Source organism: Amblyomma americanum, chromosome 1 (assembly GCF_052857255.1).
Source record: "Amblyomma americanum isolate KBUSLIRL-KWMA chromosome 1, ASM5285725v1, whole genome shotgun sequence".
In the NCBI taxonomy this organism is placed as follows: Eukaryota; Metazoa; Arthropoda; class Arachnida; order Ixodida; family Ixodidae; genus Amblyomma; species Amblyomma americanum.
This window is the reverse complement of record NC_135497.1, coordinates 196,481,182-196,496,151: the sequence shown is the minus strand read 5'-3', so window position 1 is coordinate 196,496,151 and position 14,970 is coordinate 196,481,182. Positions and strand designations below refer to the sequence as shown.

The 14,970-nt window shown below is 48.9% G+C and overlaps 1 protein-coding gene across 1 annotated transcript in view; it reads left to right on the top strand.

The window, feature by feature from the left end:
• The first annotated feature begins 9,258 nt into the window (after positions 1-9,258).
• The window catches only part of LOC144114469 (salivary peroxidase/catechol oxidase-like), a 31,182-nt gene continuing 25,470 nt past the window's right edge, over positions 9,259-14,970 (top strand). Inside the window, exons 1-2 of the mRNA XM_077648219.1 lie at positions 9,259-9,471; positions 14,061-14,144. Of these exons, the coding sequence (XP_077504345.1) occupies positions 14,069-14,144 (76 nt within the window). The 5' untranslated portion in view covers positions 9,259-9,471; positions 14,061-14,068. The remainder of the gene's footprint in view (positions 9,472-14,060; positions 14,145-14,970) is intronic.

Sequence of the window (14,970 nt, the reverse complement as noted above, 5' to 3'; positions counted from 1 at the left end):
ACAGACAGCGCTCCGCAGCCTGCGGCGTCGCTGTGCACCAGGTCCTGACGGCATTACCAATCAAATGTTACAGAAATTGCCTCTGGAACACCGTAAGATGCTCCTAACCTATCTCAATCGAGTGTGGGAGTCTGGTGACGTTCCCCCTTCATGGAAGGTGGCTTGTGAAGTCCCACTGCTGAAGGCCAGCAAAGAGATGACAGACGCGGCCTCGTATCGTCCTGTATCGCTGACGTCGTGTGTGGCTAAGCTCATGGAGAAGATGGCAAGTAAGCGTTTGTCTTGGTGGCTTGAGAATAGAAGGGTACTACCAGCATGCATGACTGGATTCTGCACAGGTTTAAGCGCACAAGATAGCGTCCTGGACTTGATAAGCCACATTGAACATCAGAGTGCTTTTGGACTTTCAACACTAGCTATTTTCCTAGACGTATAAAAGGCTTATGATAGCGTCCTCCAGAGCTCAATACTGAATAGTCTGCAGGTCATAGGCGTACAGGGCTATCTTCTGCGATTCATTCACTCATTTCTCAGTGATCGTAAATTTCGAGTGCGGTTAGGCAGTACAATGAGCTCCGAAAGGGCGGTATCGCGAGGGGTACCTCAGGGTAGTGTCCTGTCCCCAACGCTCTTTAATGTTGTCATGGCTGGTCTTCCCGCAAAAGTGCAAAAACATTGTAGGCATGTCCATATGTCGATATATGCAGACGACATTTGTCTTTGGTTAACCGGATATCAACACAAACGCTTAGCTCTATTAGCGCGACAGGCCGTGCTTTCAGTTAAAAGTTACCTTCAAGGTGTTGGGTTGACTCTCTCGGTGGAAAAATCTGGCTTCGTCCTGTTTCCAGGTAGGGGACGACGGTATGCGCGGCTGAGCATAGACCTTGATCAGTCTTGCCTTCGTCAGGTTAACCACATACGTTTTTTGGGCGTCACTATTGACTCACGTCTACAGTGGCGACGAGCTGTGGACTCGATTGTGGCTTCACTATCTTCGCGTCTCAATGTGCTTCGTAGAGTTGCTAGTGAGCAATGGCGAAACCATCCTGCTTCAATGATCAGGCTTCACGATGCCCTGGTGACAAGTCGCATAATGTACCAGCTCCCTTTAATTTCCCCCTCGGTATCGCAGCTGGAACGCCTTGAGGTTTTGCACAGAATGGGACTAAGGAGGGCTCTCGGCGTTCCGCAGGCTGCTCCAAACAATGCAGTACTGTATGAGTCTCAATCGAAACCTCTTCGGCTAGCCGCTTCACAAAGACTTTTGCTGCAAATTGGCCGCCTCAGAGAGACTGTTGCCGGGAGAGCGCTTCTACAGCGCCTTCGAAAGAGATCTGAGTCCCGGGCGTACTTGGCTTTAAATACTCTTCGTTCTCTGGGTCTCAACCTTCGAGATCGACCTAAGACGTTGAAGCCACCTTGGTCCTTTCCGAGCCTCGATTGTTCCTTGACAATTCCCCACGTTCGCGCTAAGCGGAATTCTCCTTTAGCGGCAATGCGTTCGCTCGTACTGGAACATCTTGAGACCGAATATGCCAGTCATCTTCAAATTTTTACAGACGGCTCTGCGGACAAGGTCAGAGGATCTAGTGCAGCTGCTTTTCATATTCCGTCTTTGAAGTATGATTGGTCTGTTCGTTTTACTAGAGTCGTGTCCTCCACAATGGCCGAAAGCGTTGCCATTGAGGCAGCTCTAAAGAAGCTACTGTGTTGTACGCCTCAACCTACTGTCATAATTACGGATTCAAAATCTGCCCTTCAAAGGTTAGAGTACGGGTTCCCCACTGATGCCTTGAGTCTGAGATCCCTACGTTTGGTGCAGAATCTACATAGCAAAGGCTTCTCTATACGCTTTCAATGGGTGCCCTCGCACATAGGTGTCTTAGGCAACGAGATAGCAGACAACCTCGCCCATACAGCTCTCTCCGGGATTCCAGTACATGGAGTCCCTCATGAAGTGAAGCAAATGTTCAGAGATGTGGTGTTGTGCCACTTCAGTTCTTTGTGGAGCTCTCCTCATCAGCCATGTGTGACCAAGGGTCTCAAAAGGTACCAAGCCACTTTGCTGCACCGCGTTCGCACGGATTCTGCTCGTACGCCGGCGTAGATGTATAAGACTGGCCTAGCGTTGTCACCATTGTGTTCAACGTGTGGTGTGTGTGGTGACATAGAACATTACCTCTTGTGCTGTACTTTGTACAACGCGGAACGGGCTGTGTTATTCGGATCCCTCAAGAAGGCAGGAGTTCCTCACAGTTCTCTTCAGGACATTGTTTTCCCGCGCGGGAGCCAGTCGAGTAGAAGGGATGCTTCTCGCCTTCTACTTTACCTGCAGGACACGGATTTGGCCTCCACATGGTGACCTCAGGAGTGTATATTTGGGTTTTTGCGGACAGTGTTTCTGTGATTTCTATTTAAGTGTCGCTACGGTGGAGCAATTGCCGGCAGCAACTGCAAGGCTAATCCCACCGGTAGTTTACAGCCACTCAACTCAACTCAACTCAACTTCTCCAAACTGTGGACGACAGATTATTGAATGTAGCGTCGACTATGGCGGTGGTCCTTCTGATTTCAGTAACTCGCGATAGCCATATTTGTTAACAGGTTATTCTGCTGATATAAATAGCCCCGGCGTGGTGACTCGTTGGCTGAGGCGTACGTATACTGCTGCTACATTCTGCGCTGAAGCTACATCTCTTAGCATCTAAAGGGGGCCGCACAGCAAAAACACCCGTGCAATGACATTTAGCTACAGCCTAAAAGAAACCCCCTTTGTCCGATCTCAACGCTGTGGAAATGCCGGGAAGATGAGGTATCTTATTTGAATTGGCTAGTGTGAGCCCTAAAACGTAGCTACGACTGCAAAAATACAAATGTTCGAAAGAAATATTGCAAGCAAACGTTGTTTTACGGTCAGTTCGTCCTATAAAAAATATGAGAACTGTACATTGCAATAAATGAGCAGAAAAGCAGATAGGTGTAAACTAGCGCCGAATTTGCCCATAGAGAGAGAGAGAGGCTTTCTCTTTAACACAGACATTTTTCAAAGCAAATATTCTTTCATAAAAATTGTAAGCGTTTAAAATAGTATACTTTAGGTGCTTCCGTTTTGGCATAGTGAAAAACAAACGTTTCACTGTTGTAGTCTGCTATTGCGGGTTCGCGCCACATGTCTTATTTTCTTGTTCTCACGTGTCAAGTGCCGGCTCTCACCATGTCCTGGAGCTGAGCTTACGGGTTTTGGGAAGAAAGACATGAATTAGGAAGCTGAAACATATATTCTACCTTAAGCAAGCGACGGTCATGTTCATATGCAGATGCGTAGACCTTTCTGCTTAGCAAGGTTGCATTGTAGGCCAGTTGGTGACCCGTGCTTCGGCGCGGTAAACAGGGACGAGACAATAAAGGAAAACACGCACTGTGATGTATTTTCGCCTATCGACATGTGCGTGTCTGCCGCACCGAAGCACTTTTTCCATCTTTTCTGAACTATAGGCTGAATGAGCCACGCCGACAGCAGTTCACAAATCAACCGCGGACTTGCGCTTATCAACCAGACCAGCTCACAAATCTGCTGTTCACTGAGACAGCACGATCTGTGCATACGCAGGAAGAAAAAGCGAATTCGCGAACATGTGCACCGTTTTAGAAAATGAGAAAGCTAGAAATCTTCCCAGCAGCCATCATTATTTACGACGTAAACAATGTGAAGTTTGGTCACCGCCACTAGTCTCTTGCGGAAGCTCGCACCAAGGGCAAACAAAATATTATTTCCGCTTCTCTAGCGTACAGCAAGAAATGCAACAAAGGCGGGTAAGCTCATGCGTGACTTCAGGTGAAATGATCGACGCTCTTCACAGCGAATTCAGATTACATGTGTGAATTTTACCACACAGAAGCACAACGACTGTATCTGCGCATTCTTTACGGTGACCATATTTGTTGCAGGGCAGTTATATTGTACCCTTCGCATGCTTGAGCTCTCAAAGTTCATGCGTAGCTGGGTAATTAAACCCCCACAATGAACACAAAATTTAACTAAACTGAACAACCGAGAAATATAATCCGTAGAACAGTCAGCACGCTACCAAATGTCAACCGTCGTCTTCTCGGCACGCCTCGGGTATCCACGGTGGATAGCGGGGAGGCTCGCCAGCTTTCTCTGCAGTTAATAGTAGGTTTGTTCAATTTGGCTGCACTTTCTGCACCGGTTCAAGGATCCTCTTCCGCATTCGTTTTGCCACTGCAGCGCGCGCCCGCCGCGCTTCCCTCTCTTTTTTGCAAAAGTGCCAGCCTGACAGGAAATAGGCTAATACAGCCATGAAAACAACAACAAAAACACGCTCATTTTATTCCATTAGTTATTTCGTTTTGATAAGTTGGTTCATAGTTTGAAAAGTACGTTCTTGCGCAATGCGACAGAGGACAAAGTATATGCGACAAGTACAGAGCACAACTTCCAACTGTTCGAGGTGGCGCTCTGTACTTGTACGTGTTTTGTCCTCTGTCTAATTTCTCAAGAACGTACTTTTCAAATTTTATTCCATTGTATGGCCATATACTCTGTCTTCTCTGGCCTCCGCTTGCTAGCCGAGAAGTTTGCATTCTCGCTGCCTTCTGGAACAGACCACATCTGTCTTGCCACTGGTTGGGCCCGCACGGCAAGCCAAGCGATAAGACAAGTATCAAGTGTTACGTTACACGGTCTCACGTTATAGGCTCATATGAAAGCACATGTCTTGCCGAATTATCTGGGCACAGCGGGGCCTAACGCAACAATGTGCTTCGGCGTTATGTTCTGGGAAATCAACTCTCTGTTTATACCCACAATAATGCTGTGTGCAAGAGCACTGAAGCCTGTATGTACACCAAATTCATTAAGTAAACATACGGATTAGGAGATGACTGGGTTCCCAAGCTAGGATGTCATGCATGAGATTTGTCAAAACCTCGTAGGGGCTAGCATATGCACTATGATGAACAGCCGCTGCGGTGGCTCAGCGGTTATGGCGTTCGGCTGCTGACCCGAAAGACGCAGGTACGATCCCTACCGCGGAGGCTGCATTTCGATGGAGGCGAAAGGTTAGAGGTTCGTGTACTGTGCGATGTCTGCATACCTTAAAGAGCCCCAGGTGGTCAAAATTATCCGGAGCCCTCAACTACGGAGTCTCTCATAGCCTGAGTCGCTTTTGGGACGTTAAACCCCGTAAAGCCAGAACCAAACTTATGAACACATTTTCGGTCAAGACCTTTGGCGCAGCCCTGTAAGAACTGCACTACAGGTGTCAGTGAGTATACTGAAGAGTCGCCGTCAGGTGATGTTTCATGCTTTGTACAGCTGCTGACACGGAGAGTTTTGATGTTTCTTTGCTGAGGAAACATGAGCTGCAGGGCCAAAAAGAAAAAAAAAATCGAAGTGCGTACTAAGCTATATATATATATATATATATATATATATATATATATATATATATATATATATATATATATATATATATATATATATATATATATATATATATATATATATATATACACACACATTTGTCACTCCTTCACGCTTCTATTCCTTGTGGTGCGTACATGTGCAACATTCTTGGACAAAAATTTTGAGTATTGGAATATTGTAATGTACTCTTATGGAAATATTGAAGCCAATGGTCCATTCTTCCTATTTGTAGCCAAATCTGTCTTTTAGTGTATTTCCATCGCTCGCATCGAGCAGTTAAGACTGCCATAGAAAACTAACAGTGAACGCTTTTGACGATAGCGAAATCATTAATAGCAAAAAAATTCAAGCCTGCCAAAGGGAGATCTGCGGGTATATTGATTGTTACAGTGAAATCTTACAAAATATGAAAAAATTGCGCGTCAACGCTTAGCCACTCGCGCTGTCGACCCTGACTTCAATGAGACAGCATGTCCGAAATTCTAGCACGATGACCTATAGTTCTCTCTCTGGTGCTGCAGAAGACTGTCCAATACTACAGTGTAACACTATGCTGAGAGGCTGTACGGAAACCAGAGATTATATCTAGCCGCTTAAAATAGCCGCCGCGGTGGCTGAGTGGTTATGGCGCTCGGCTGCTGGCCCGAAAGACGCGGGTTCGATCCCGGCCGCGGCGGTCGAATTTCGATGGAGGCGAATTTCTAGAGGCCCGCACACTGTGCGATGTCAGTGCACGTTAAAGAACCCCAGGTGGTCGAAATCTCCTGGGCCCTTCACTACGGCGTCTCGCATTGCCTGAGTCGCTTTGGGATGTTAAACCCCCATAAACCAAGCCAAACCTAGCCTCTTAAAACAGCTCAAATTACGCCGACAAAGACACAAGAGGACACACACGGCACTTGCTTTTAACTACGTTTATTGTAGAAATTTACATTCATTTAAATATATGGTTTGATGCGCGACACATGAAAACATTAAGGGGCAATGCGTAAGCAAGGAAGAAAACTGACGCTAATCGTCTTTCGCATGCCTTGCCAATGCGCAAGTTACTTCCCCAATAATGCACGGGAAAGTGTGCTGACGCAGAGGTCATGCAGAGAGCCATGATCCTTTGTGCTTCAGTCATTTCCCCCGTGATGCGGTCCTTGCTTCTTCTGCAAATTCTCGTAATCGAACGGAGGTTAGCGCCTTTCTTTTGCGTTTCGTTGTTCGTTCTGAGCGGCGAAGCAGTAGGTTCCATTTTGTGGAATTCACCATATCAATTTTGTGTTCCCTTAACTTATCATTCAGGAAGCGCACTCTTTGTCCCACGCGCACTTTCCCCCCAGATAGAGGAGGCTCGTAAACCAGTCCGTCAGTGCAATCTACAAATCTGTTTTCGTGTTTTATCTTACGCGCCTCGTTTGGCAACGTCACAGGGCTCCAATACGACTAAACATAGAAAGCTTGCAAAGAGCGGAGAAGACTACTCGAACCTGCGAACGTCGCGCTTTCTTCGTTAGGGTGTGGAACAACGTATAGATGTAAGGAATGACTGCTATATTTTTCTGCTCTTTCGAGTTTTGTATGTCACGGCCATGTTCGCGTTTCTGTTCCTGCTTGTAAGCAAACCCTCAGGAACGGGTAGCCTGCGGCCGATAGTCTATAGTCGACTGCTGAGCGAAACTGCGATCACGTGGGTGCACGCAGGATTTCTTTAGGACACTTTAGGACACATGAGTTCACAATGGCTCTCTAGACTAGTTTAGAATGCGAGGAATTCAATTGCAATAGTCGCTTATTGGAGCGGGGTTCATATGGCCATCACACTCGGTTGTCAGTGAGTACAATTTTTAAATCTAAAAATCAAATGGTTGCTACCCATATTCGATTAGAGCAGAACATACAGAAGAAGCAAGGACCGCATCACGAGGTAAATGACTGAAGTTCTAAAGATTATCGCTCTTTGTGACCTCTGCGTCAGCACCCCTTCTTTTTCAATTTTGGGGCAGGAACTTACGTACTTGGCAAGGCATGAAAAGGGCTATTAGCGTCAGTTTTTTGCTTACGCATTGTGCGTGCTTCCCTTTTATATGTCACACATCAAGACATGTAATAAATACATGTAAATTTTTGCAATAACCGCAGTTGAAAGTCAGCGCCGTGTGTGCCCCTGTGTCTCTCTCTGTCCGTGTCCTTTGCGCTGTTAAGATATGAACAACCAAAATGCCCGCACCTCTACCCTTTTTATATTCAGTGTTGATCCATGTACAACACTCACATACAGGCATACAGATTTGTTGAATGTGCAAACAATCCCGAGAAAACTATGCCAGGGAAGATAGCATTCCAGTGAAACATTGAGACAAAGCTGGGGTGTCCCGTGACGGCGTAATTGCGACCAGTAATTCGAAGGGCTGCAAGAATGCCCATTCGCCCATTCTAGGCTTAATACAGCAAGTACAGTGGAGCTACCAACAGCCTTGGTCAAAAGTGTTGAGGCCATAGGCTCGGCTTTTAAGCCGCGTATTTGGACAGTTCGGCACACTAGAAATTCCAAATCTCCTGAAATGGAGCAAGACCATTGTCATAGCCCCTGCGGACATTTAGAGCTTCAGGGGTGCCGCAGGTGCGCGACTGTATTGCTCAAAAGCAAACCCTGTGGCCTGAAGACTATTCATCGAGGCTGTACGTGGAAAATGCTCGCTATTAAGTCGTTGATTAGAGGTCACTGGTTAAAACCAAACGCACCGTGTTAGCGCATTATAATTTTCTCCTCGCTGAGCTATTATCGATTATTTCGTACCGTAACAACGTCACTCGTCAGGGGCTTGAGCGCAGGCGCGACACTCGCACGCGGGGTGTGATAAAATTTGACGGTAACGAAAGTTGTTGCTCTCGTTCCAGTGGCGATTCATCGCTTTTGCATCGCCTCCTGGAGTTCGCGCTGCTTCCACGGGCTCGGATGGTCAGCAGTTCCTAGCCGAAGGCGCCTCCCTCCTCCTCACGTCCTTTAGTCCAACGAACTCTCCGCCCAGACGGCTGCAGAGTTCGTCGCCGGCGTCCGGTTTTCTGGGGCGCATCCTGTTGTGTCCCGGGCTTGGCTGTTTTTGCACTCCAACTCGTCCCTCGGAGGCGGCCGCCATCGTCCTTGAAGCGACGGCCCACCGGCGGGCCCGCGCTAGGGAACCCGCGCACCGCTGTTATTCATGGCGCGCGCACCCCGCTGTCCCGAACCTGCCCGTCGGTGGCACGCCGGAGCGTGCCCGGCTCCCGAGCGCGTGGCGCCCAGCCGGTCAATCCGCGCGGTCTCCATTACAGAAGCGCGTTTCGCCACCGATACAGCCGGTGCGACCGCGAGTCCTTGACCGTTCATCGGGCAGCGCCTATTTTTCTCGCCGCGGCACATGGACCAAACACGCGGCACGCGAGGATAAGAACGGGAAAGGTAAAAAAAAAGTGCCAGGGTCGGCTGAGGAAGCGCACGCGCAACGCGTGCAAGGTGAAACCGGGAGGCAGACTGTTGCCTTCGACCAAGTGCAATCGCTACGTCCATTTCGCAACGTGGGCTTCTTTCCTGGAATCATTTGCGAGCGTATACGTACTACGCCACGCGAAGAGAGGAGGTGTCGGGGTGAAGGTGGAAGAAAGCGTTTTTCATTACTTTGTCCTCTGGCCGAGGCTCTCCCTGTTCTTCGCTCGCATCAACATAAGCGGAGACGAAAGGGCAGACGACGACAGTCGCTTCGAGGGGGAAAGTTCCTTGCGAGAGCGTAAAGCCCCCCTCGAGCAGAAACCAAGCAACACTCGGCGCAGCGTCAGACGGAGCCTTTCCTTGGCTCCGACGGGCGCCTCGTCGACTTGGGCGCTGACGGGAGTAGAACTTGTTGGGGCTGTGTAAGAGCTTCTCTTGCACTCTTCTCGCCGCTTCTTCGCAAGCGGCCCTCCGCTCTACGATCGGCCGGTAACACTGAGCAGCCGGCTCAGTCGCCCGCCTGACTCCGTCGGCGGCCACTCAACAGCTTCCAGACCACCCACAGGTGAGACCCTCGCGCGTCGTCTGTGCGCGCCAGCCTGAGGCATCGCCTCGAACAGGCCATGTGTCGGGACTGCGCCTGAAGCACGGCCAACCGCAGCCGTTCCCGTGCGTGACAAGGCGTGCGACAGCGACGCCCACTGAGCCGTCTCGAAACGCTGGAAGGTGGAAAGCAGCTCTCATAATCCCCCTTCTTAGGGTGCGTCTAAGGCCGGCCTCTTAGGTTTATGATGAAGGGTGGCTGTACGTAGCGTAGCTTGAATCCGGGCAGCAAGAGCGACATGACGACATTTGGGTTTAATCAAGAAACGGGGAGGTAAGGAGGGTCGCTGATTGAACGGTGAGCTTTAACAGTGATACGAAGTGTCCAAAGTAACGGCGGCTAAATGTCTGCTTCTGAACGTTAGGAAATTGGGAAGTTCATGTTCTGCCATTTATTTGCGCTATGTGTTCGGCGATATGACACAAAAATCCCGGAGATTACGGACACAGACTACGGTGTAATGCTTCATTCCCGAGATGAGGCAGGCAGGGCTAAGGCAGATGCGGTTGACAGAGACGGCATGGGATAGATGATAAGGACAGGAGAGAAACATAGGTTGTAGACTCCAAGCCAATGAATCTGAGCAATTCAGGCATAAGGCATCTTGCGCAGGTGCACAAAAAAAGGGGAGGGTTTTAGCCCTAATACCAACTTTACACAAACGCAAGCACGCACGAGTGCAGCACAACACACTAACACACGCGCGAACTTGGTGTATGAGGCATACCTGTACGTGTACACTTCACATTAGGTTTACAGCGGTTAACGTCCCAAAGTGACTCAGGCTATGATAAACACCGTATTGGGGGGCTCTCCGGATAATTTAGACCACCTGGGGTTTTTTAACGTGCATGATATCGCACAATATGCGGGCTTATAGCATTAGGCCTCCATTGTAAGCTACCGCCGCGGCCGGGATCCAACCCGCGTCCTCCGGGTTAGCAGCCGAGCACCATAACCACTGAGCCACTAAGGCGGCTGTGTACACATCAGACGTGACTGCGAGAACAGAAAGGAACTTATGCAGCGGGCCATACGCTTTACCTCTGTTTTTTGTTGTTGTTACATAGTTTAATTTGCAAATATCATTTGTCACGCATCCAGCTCTTACGTCCCTGCCTGAGCGCCTCTCTTACAAGCACCACAAGGCCAAGGCTGGAAGGCGTGCATTAACATGCATAGGTATAATACGCTGCATGAATGAGAGCTGCGTGCGCCTATAGGATGCGCTGACGGTTCCACACACGCACTGGTGGCGCCTGCAGTTATGCGCATATCACGTCATCAGGCTGTACTTTGTGATGAATCCTTACTGCCCCGTAAAATCAGATTTTCGACAGAAAAGGAATGTCCGAGAATGCAGAAAGCTTACTAAGGCTAAGGCTCTGTGTGCAAAATATTAAGAGCTCCGGTAAATGAATTAATTCCCTGGGGTAAAAGCTCTAGTTTTGCATATCTTAACCGTTCATATAGAAAAAAAGGGAAGTGATAAAGACTTGGAAGAGCACCTTATTGGCTTTCTAATAGCCCAGTGCGCGACTAGGAAGTCATTACGTTCCGTACCTGGCGAGTGATACTTGGCGCCTAGGCGCTATTTCGTGACACGAGACGCCTTCTTTTTGTTATTGTTGTTGTTGTCGCCTCAAATACGATGGCACATACCCACGGTGGGGATTGGCCTTCTCTTTGGACCCGGTCTATATGGCAGAGGCAGTGCACGTGAACCACATCTTCTTTTTTTAATAAAAAGACGTGGTGCTATGTGTTCACGCACAAAAAGACGAGGAGACGAAGGACGGGCGCCAACTTCCAACTGTCTATTCCCAAAGTGAAGAATACGAATTCATAGTTGTTGTTTTTTTTTTCAAAAATACAAAACCAACTAGCCCGGCAACATACGTCAGCGAACGACATGTGCACCCTTGGCTTAATGCCACGCATCGGAGGCAACGTATCAGAAAGGCTCTGGGTTCTTGCTCTAGCCAATGCCAGAGCCGGTATGCAAGCCGAACCTGTTCTTGGCTCTATAGTGCACGGCTTTCTTAACAGTGTTTTCAAGCTGCCTGTTAATTTAAGCTGTGTAAACTTAGCGGTTTTCTAAACTTCAAAATGTCGCTGCAGAGAACTGTACAGATGCAACCCGCCCACCTGTTGTTCATTCAGCCTTATTTGAAATGATTCCAAAATTAGACGAGTTAACAAGGGAAATGATCGATATTATTGGTAAACTAGCACACGTTCGAAAACGCAGAGCCTTAGATCTAGTGGTCGCCTTAGAAACACTTCACCTTCTAATGATCTGAGGTGTTCGCATCAATATTTCTAAAAACAAAGCACGCGCGCAGTTCTGATTTTGCCTCTAGACGAATAAGTTCAATCAATTTTCGCAAGCAAAATTTGTTCTTTACAAAGGAGCAGGGAGGTTAATGGCACCGTCTACCGGCTAACGCCATCAAGGGAGGAAGCCACACGCCGCCGAGCAAACCATATATACGCGCAAGCACAGAGAATGCCCATGACGACCGTTTAGATAGGCATCGAAAGACCAATATATAGCAGCTCTGGCCTGGGAACCAAAGCACCGTGGCTGGGCAGAGCAGGGCTGATCCTAATCGCCGTGGCACAGTGCCAGACGTTAAACAGCGTGCTTGCGAGCTGCAGGCGCCCGAACAAGCAAGGCATCCAGAAGGAGAAAAGGAAAACTTTTTGTCGTCCTTTTGTGTTTGGGCAACAAATGCCTCACGCAGACTGAATAATTCAGCGCATGTAACAAACGAGCGAATATTTCTTGACCTTTACGTGAGGTGGATACAAGCGATGCGAGTCCTTTCACTTAGCGTAAACCCGAGTGGTAGATAACTGAACACGACGCGCCTCTGTCCTCCACCGCAACGTGGCGCAACCTGTTTTCCGCGCTGCCCCTCATTGGCCTTATTTTTCACCTTTTATGTAATTATACTGAACAATTTACTGACCTAGTTGCCAGGAAGCACTTTCGGGCGCACTCGACGAAACCGGAGACGTGGATGACGTTCGTGCAGAAAGAAAGAGGTAGGGAAGAACGAAGGCTGCTTGAAACGCTTTTTTCTTTTCCTTTTCCAACGCTGTCTGTCGGCACGTAGACGCAAGGGCTACGTAGACCTTACAAAAGCAAGTGACTGGTCGGCTTTCGTAGCGGCCTGGCGACTTTCCAGCAATTGATTTGGTGGGCACGCCTTGCAGGCGGATCGAGTGTATATAGCTAGCGCTGGACACAAAATAGATGGCAGAAATAAGAAAACAAAAATGAGTAAAATTAACACACTGGTCATAGCGTGTTCCATCATAGCGAGTGACTGCCACGGGGCTTGCACGCAATACAGAAGAGCCATCGAGCTAGTAAACACGGAGGCAAGAGGAAAATTACACCTATGTAGGAAAACGCTGTGGAATGGTTACAGCTGTCGATCGTAAACAACTTATCTGGAAGTCCAAGTACCTTTAAATCAACAACAAATATTACCTGAGAGCTAACGTTGAGTAAACGAATAACAATATCGGCAGCTCTATCAGCAGATGAGAAGATGCTGCAGTATTCCTTAATGGCCTTTTTGTCTTCGTTTGTAGCAATACAGTCGCCTATTATTCCAAAACGATTGTGAGTACAGCAATAGAAACTTCGACCGAAGAAAGCAAGTGAGCCGAATTAACTACCATATAGATAACATCACGGTACCTCCATTCAAGAAGCCACTCACTGACTTCGCACTCGAGGTGTCTTGTGAAGTACAATAAAGGATAGATGCAGACCACGCAAGGGTTCGTGGCCAGAATCAAATGCACATGCGTTCATTCAAAGTGCTTTCGACAGCCGTGATATCCTGACTTAGCAGCGACGAATGCGCTTTGGTGTGATCACTCGCCACATACAGTCTGCGTTGCGCTAGTGGTTTGCCTTAGGCGCTCCTCAAGGCATTAGCGGAGCCTCTGTGTAGAGAAGGGTTCATCAAACGAAGCAAGGAGGTTTCTTTTCACGGTTCAGTTTCAATTTTCAGCTAGAACAGCAAGAAACTGGACATTCAATTAGGCGTTCCATTCGCTTCTAGCGGGCGCCTTGTTCGGCTTTTTCGCTAATCTCGTAGCCCCAGAATCGTACTTGTTAAGCGCGGTTGAAGGTTGGCACGAAGAAAGCTATTCGCGGGGCAAAAACTGCAAGCCGAAAGGCGTGTTCGTGAGATAAGCGCTCTTTCTCGCACGAGTCGCTCCTCGTGTCGCCTTCCGGCAAAAGGCATCCGCACGGTCGACGGTCCTCTGCCACGCGCCTGTCCCTTTCGACGCTACGGCGGCGGTGACCCTGAAGCCCTGGTGCATTGCGGAAGAGCGCAGTGGTATCAGCGGCGGTGGAGGCGCCCCCACCCTGCGGTGCGGAAGACGTGCATGCTTATCGGCCACGAGCCCGAAGGTCCCGCCGACTTCCATCGGAAGGGAACGGCGGCTCCTGGCGGGGCTCCTGACGGCAGCCCAGACAGTGTCAGTGGGGCGACTGAGCGCTGCTCTCCCGTTGCTCGCAGGCGCCAAGATGCGGACCCTTCTCTTTACCGCTGCCCTGGCCCTGCTTCTCCTGGCCGGCCCCAGCAACGCGCAACGGAGGAGAGGTATACATTCCAGTGCCACCTGTCGAAGGGTGGAGCGAGATCGAATTTGTGGCGAGATTTGCAAAGCTCCTCTTTCGTGAAAATGGTTCCCAATTCGGTGGGGCCATTTCGATTGGCTATCGCGATTAGCCGGCGCTCTTGCGCCGGCCAATCTCGCAGCCTTCATCCGTAGGAGTAGCTTCGCCAATCTGGTCTCCAGTCCGCATCGAGAATACGAGCTTTGTTCGACATTAGAACTGCTTTCTCATTAATCACTGTTCGCAGCTTTCAAGGTTTACAGTTATATGTCTAAAGGATGTATCAGAGAGCTTAGTATCACTGGCCTCAGTGTACTGGAAAAGAACTGGACAAATCAGCTGGGACCTCCCTCGATGAATAATATGATTGGGTTATCCTCTCGTTAGCCAGCACTCTTGTTCCGGCCAGTCAGAAAGCGCTCTCAGGTGGAAAAAGTTATGCAAATAAGGGCTCTGAAGCTGCACACTACATCCATTAGGTGAGCCTTATTTCCGCTAGCCATACAGGTGATGTACAGCAGACAGCGATGAAGTCATTATTAATGAGCTGATGTTCACCTCCTCAATAAAGGGAAAATAATTATATGTGAGGGAGAGTCTGGCCATACAGTCACCAAGGCAGGACACTGCACCAGAGTCCTGGCTCGGCGGCCATGGGACAGAGTTATAGGGACGTCCTCGAGTCTTTCATGACAAATCTTGAATGAACATTTAGTCTCAGAACTGCAACCGCCTCCGCATACTTGCGTCAGTGTGCGGCAGCTTTAGGAGCCCTTCTTTCTTTGCACAAAACTCGCCTTGCTCTTTTG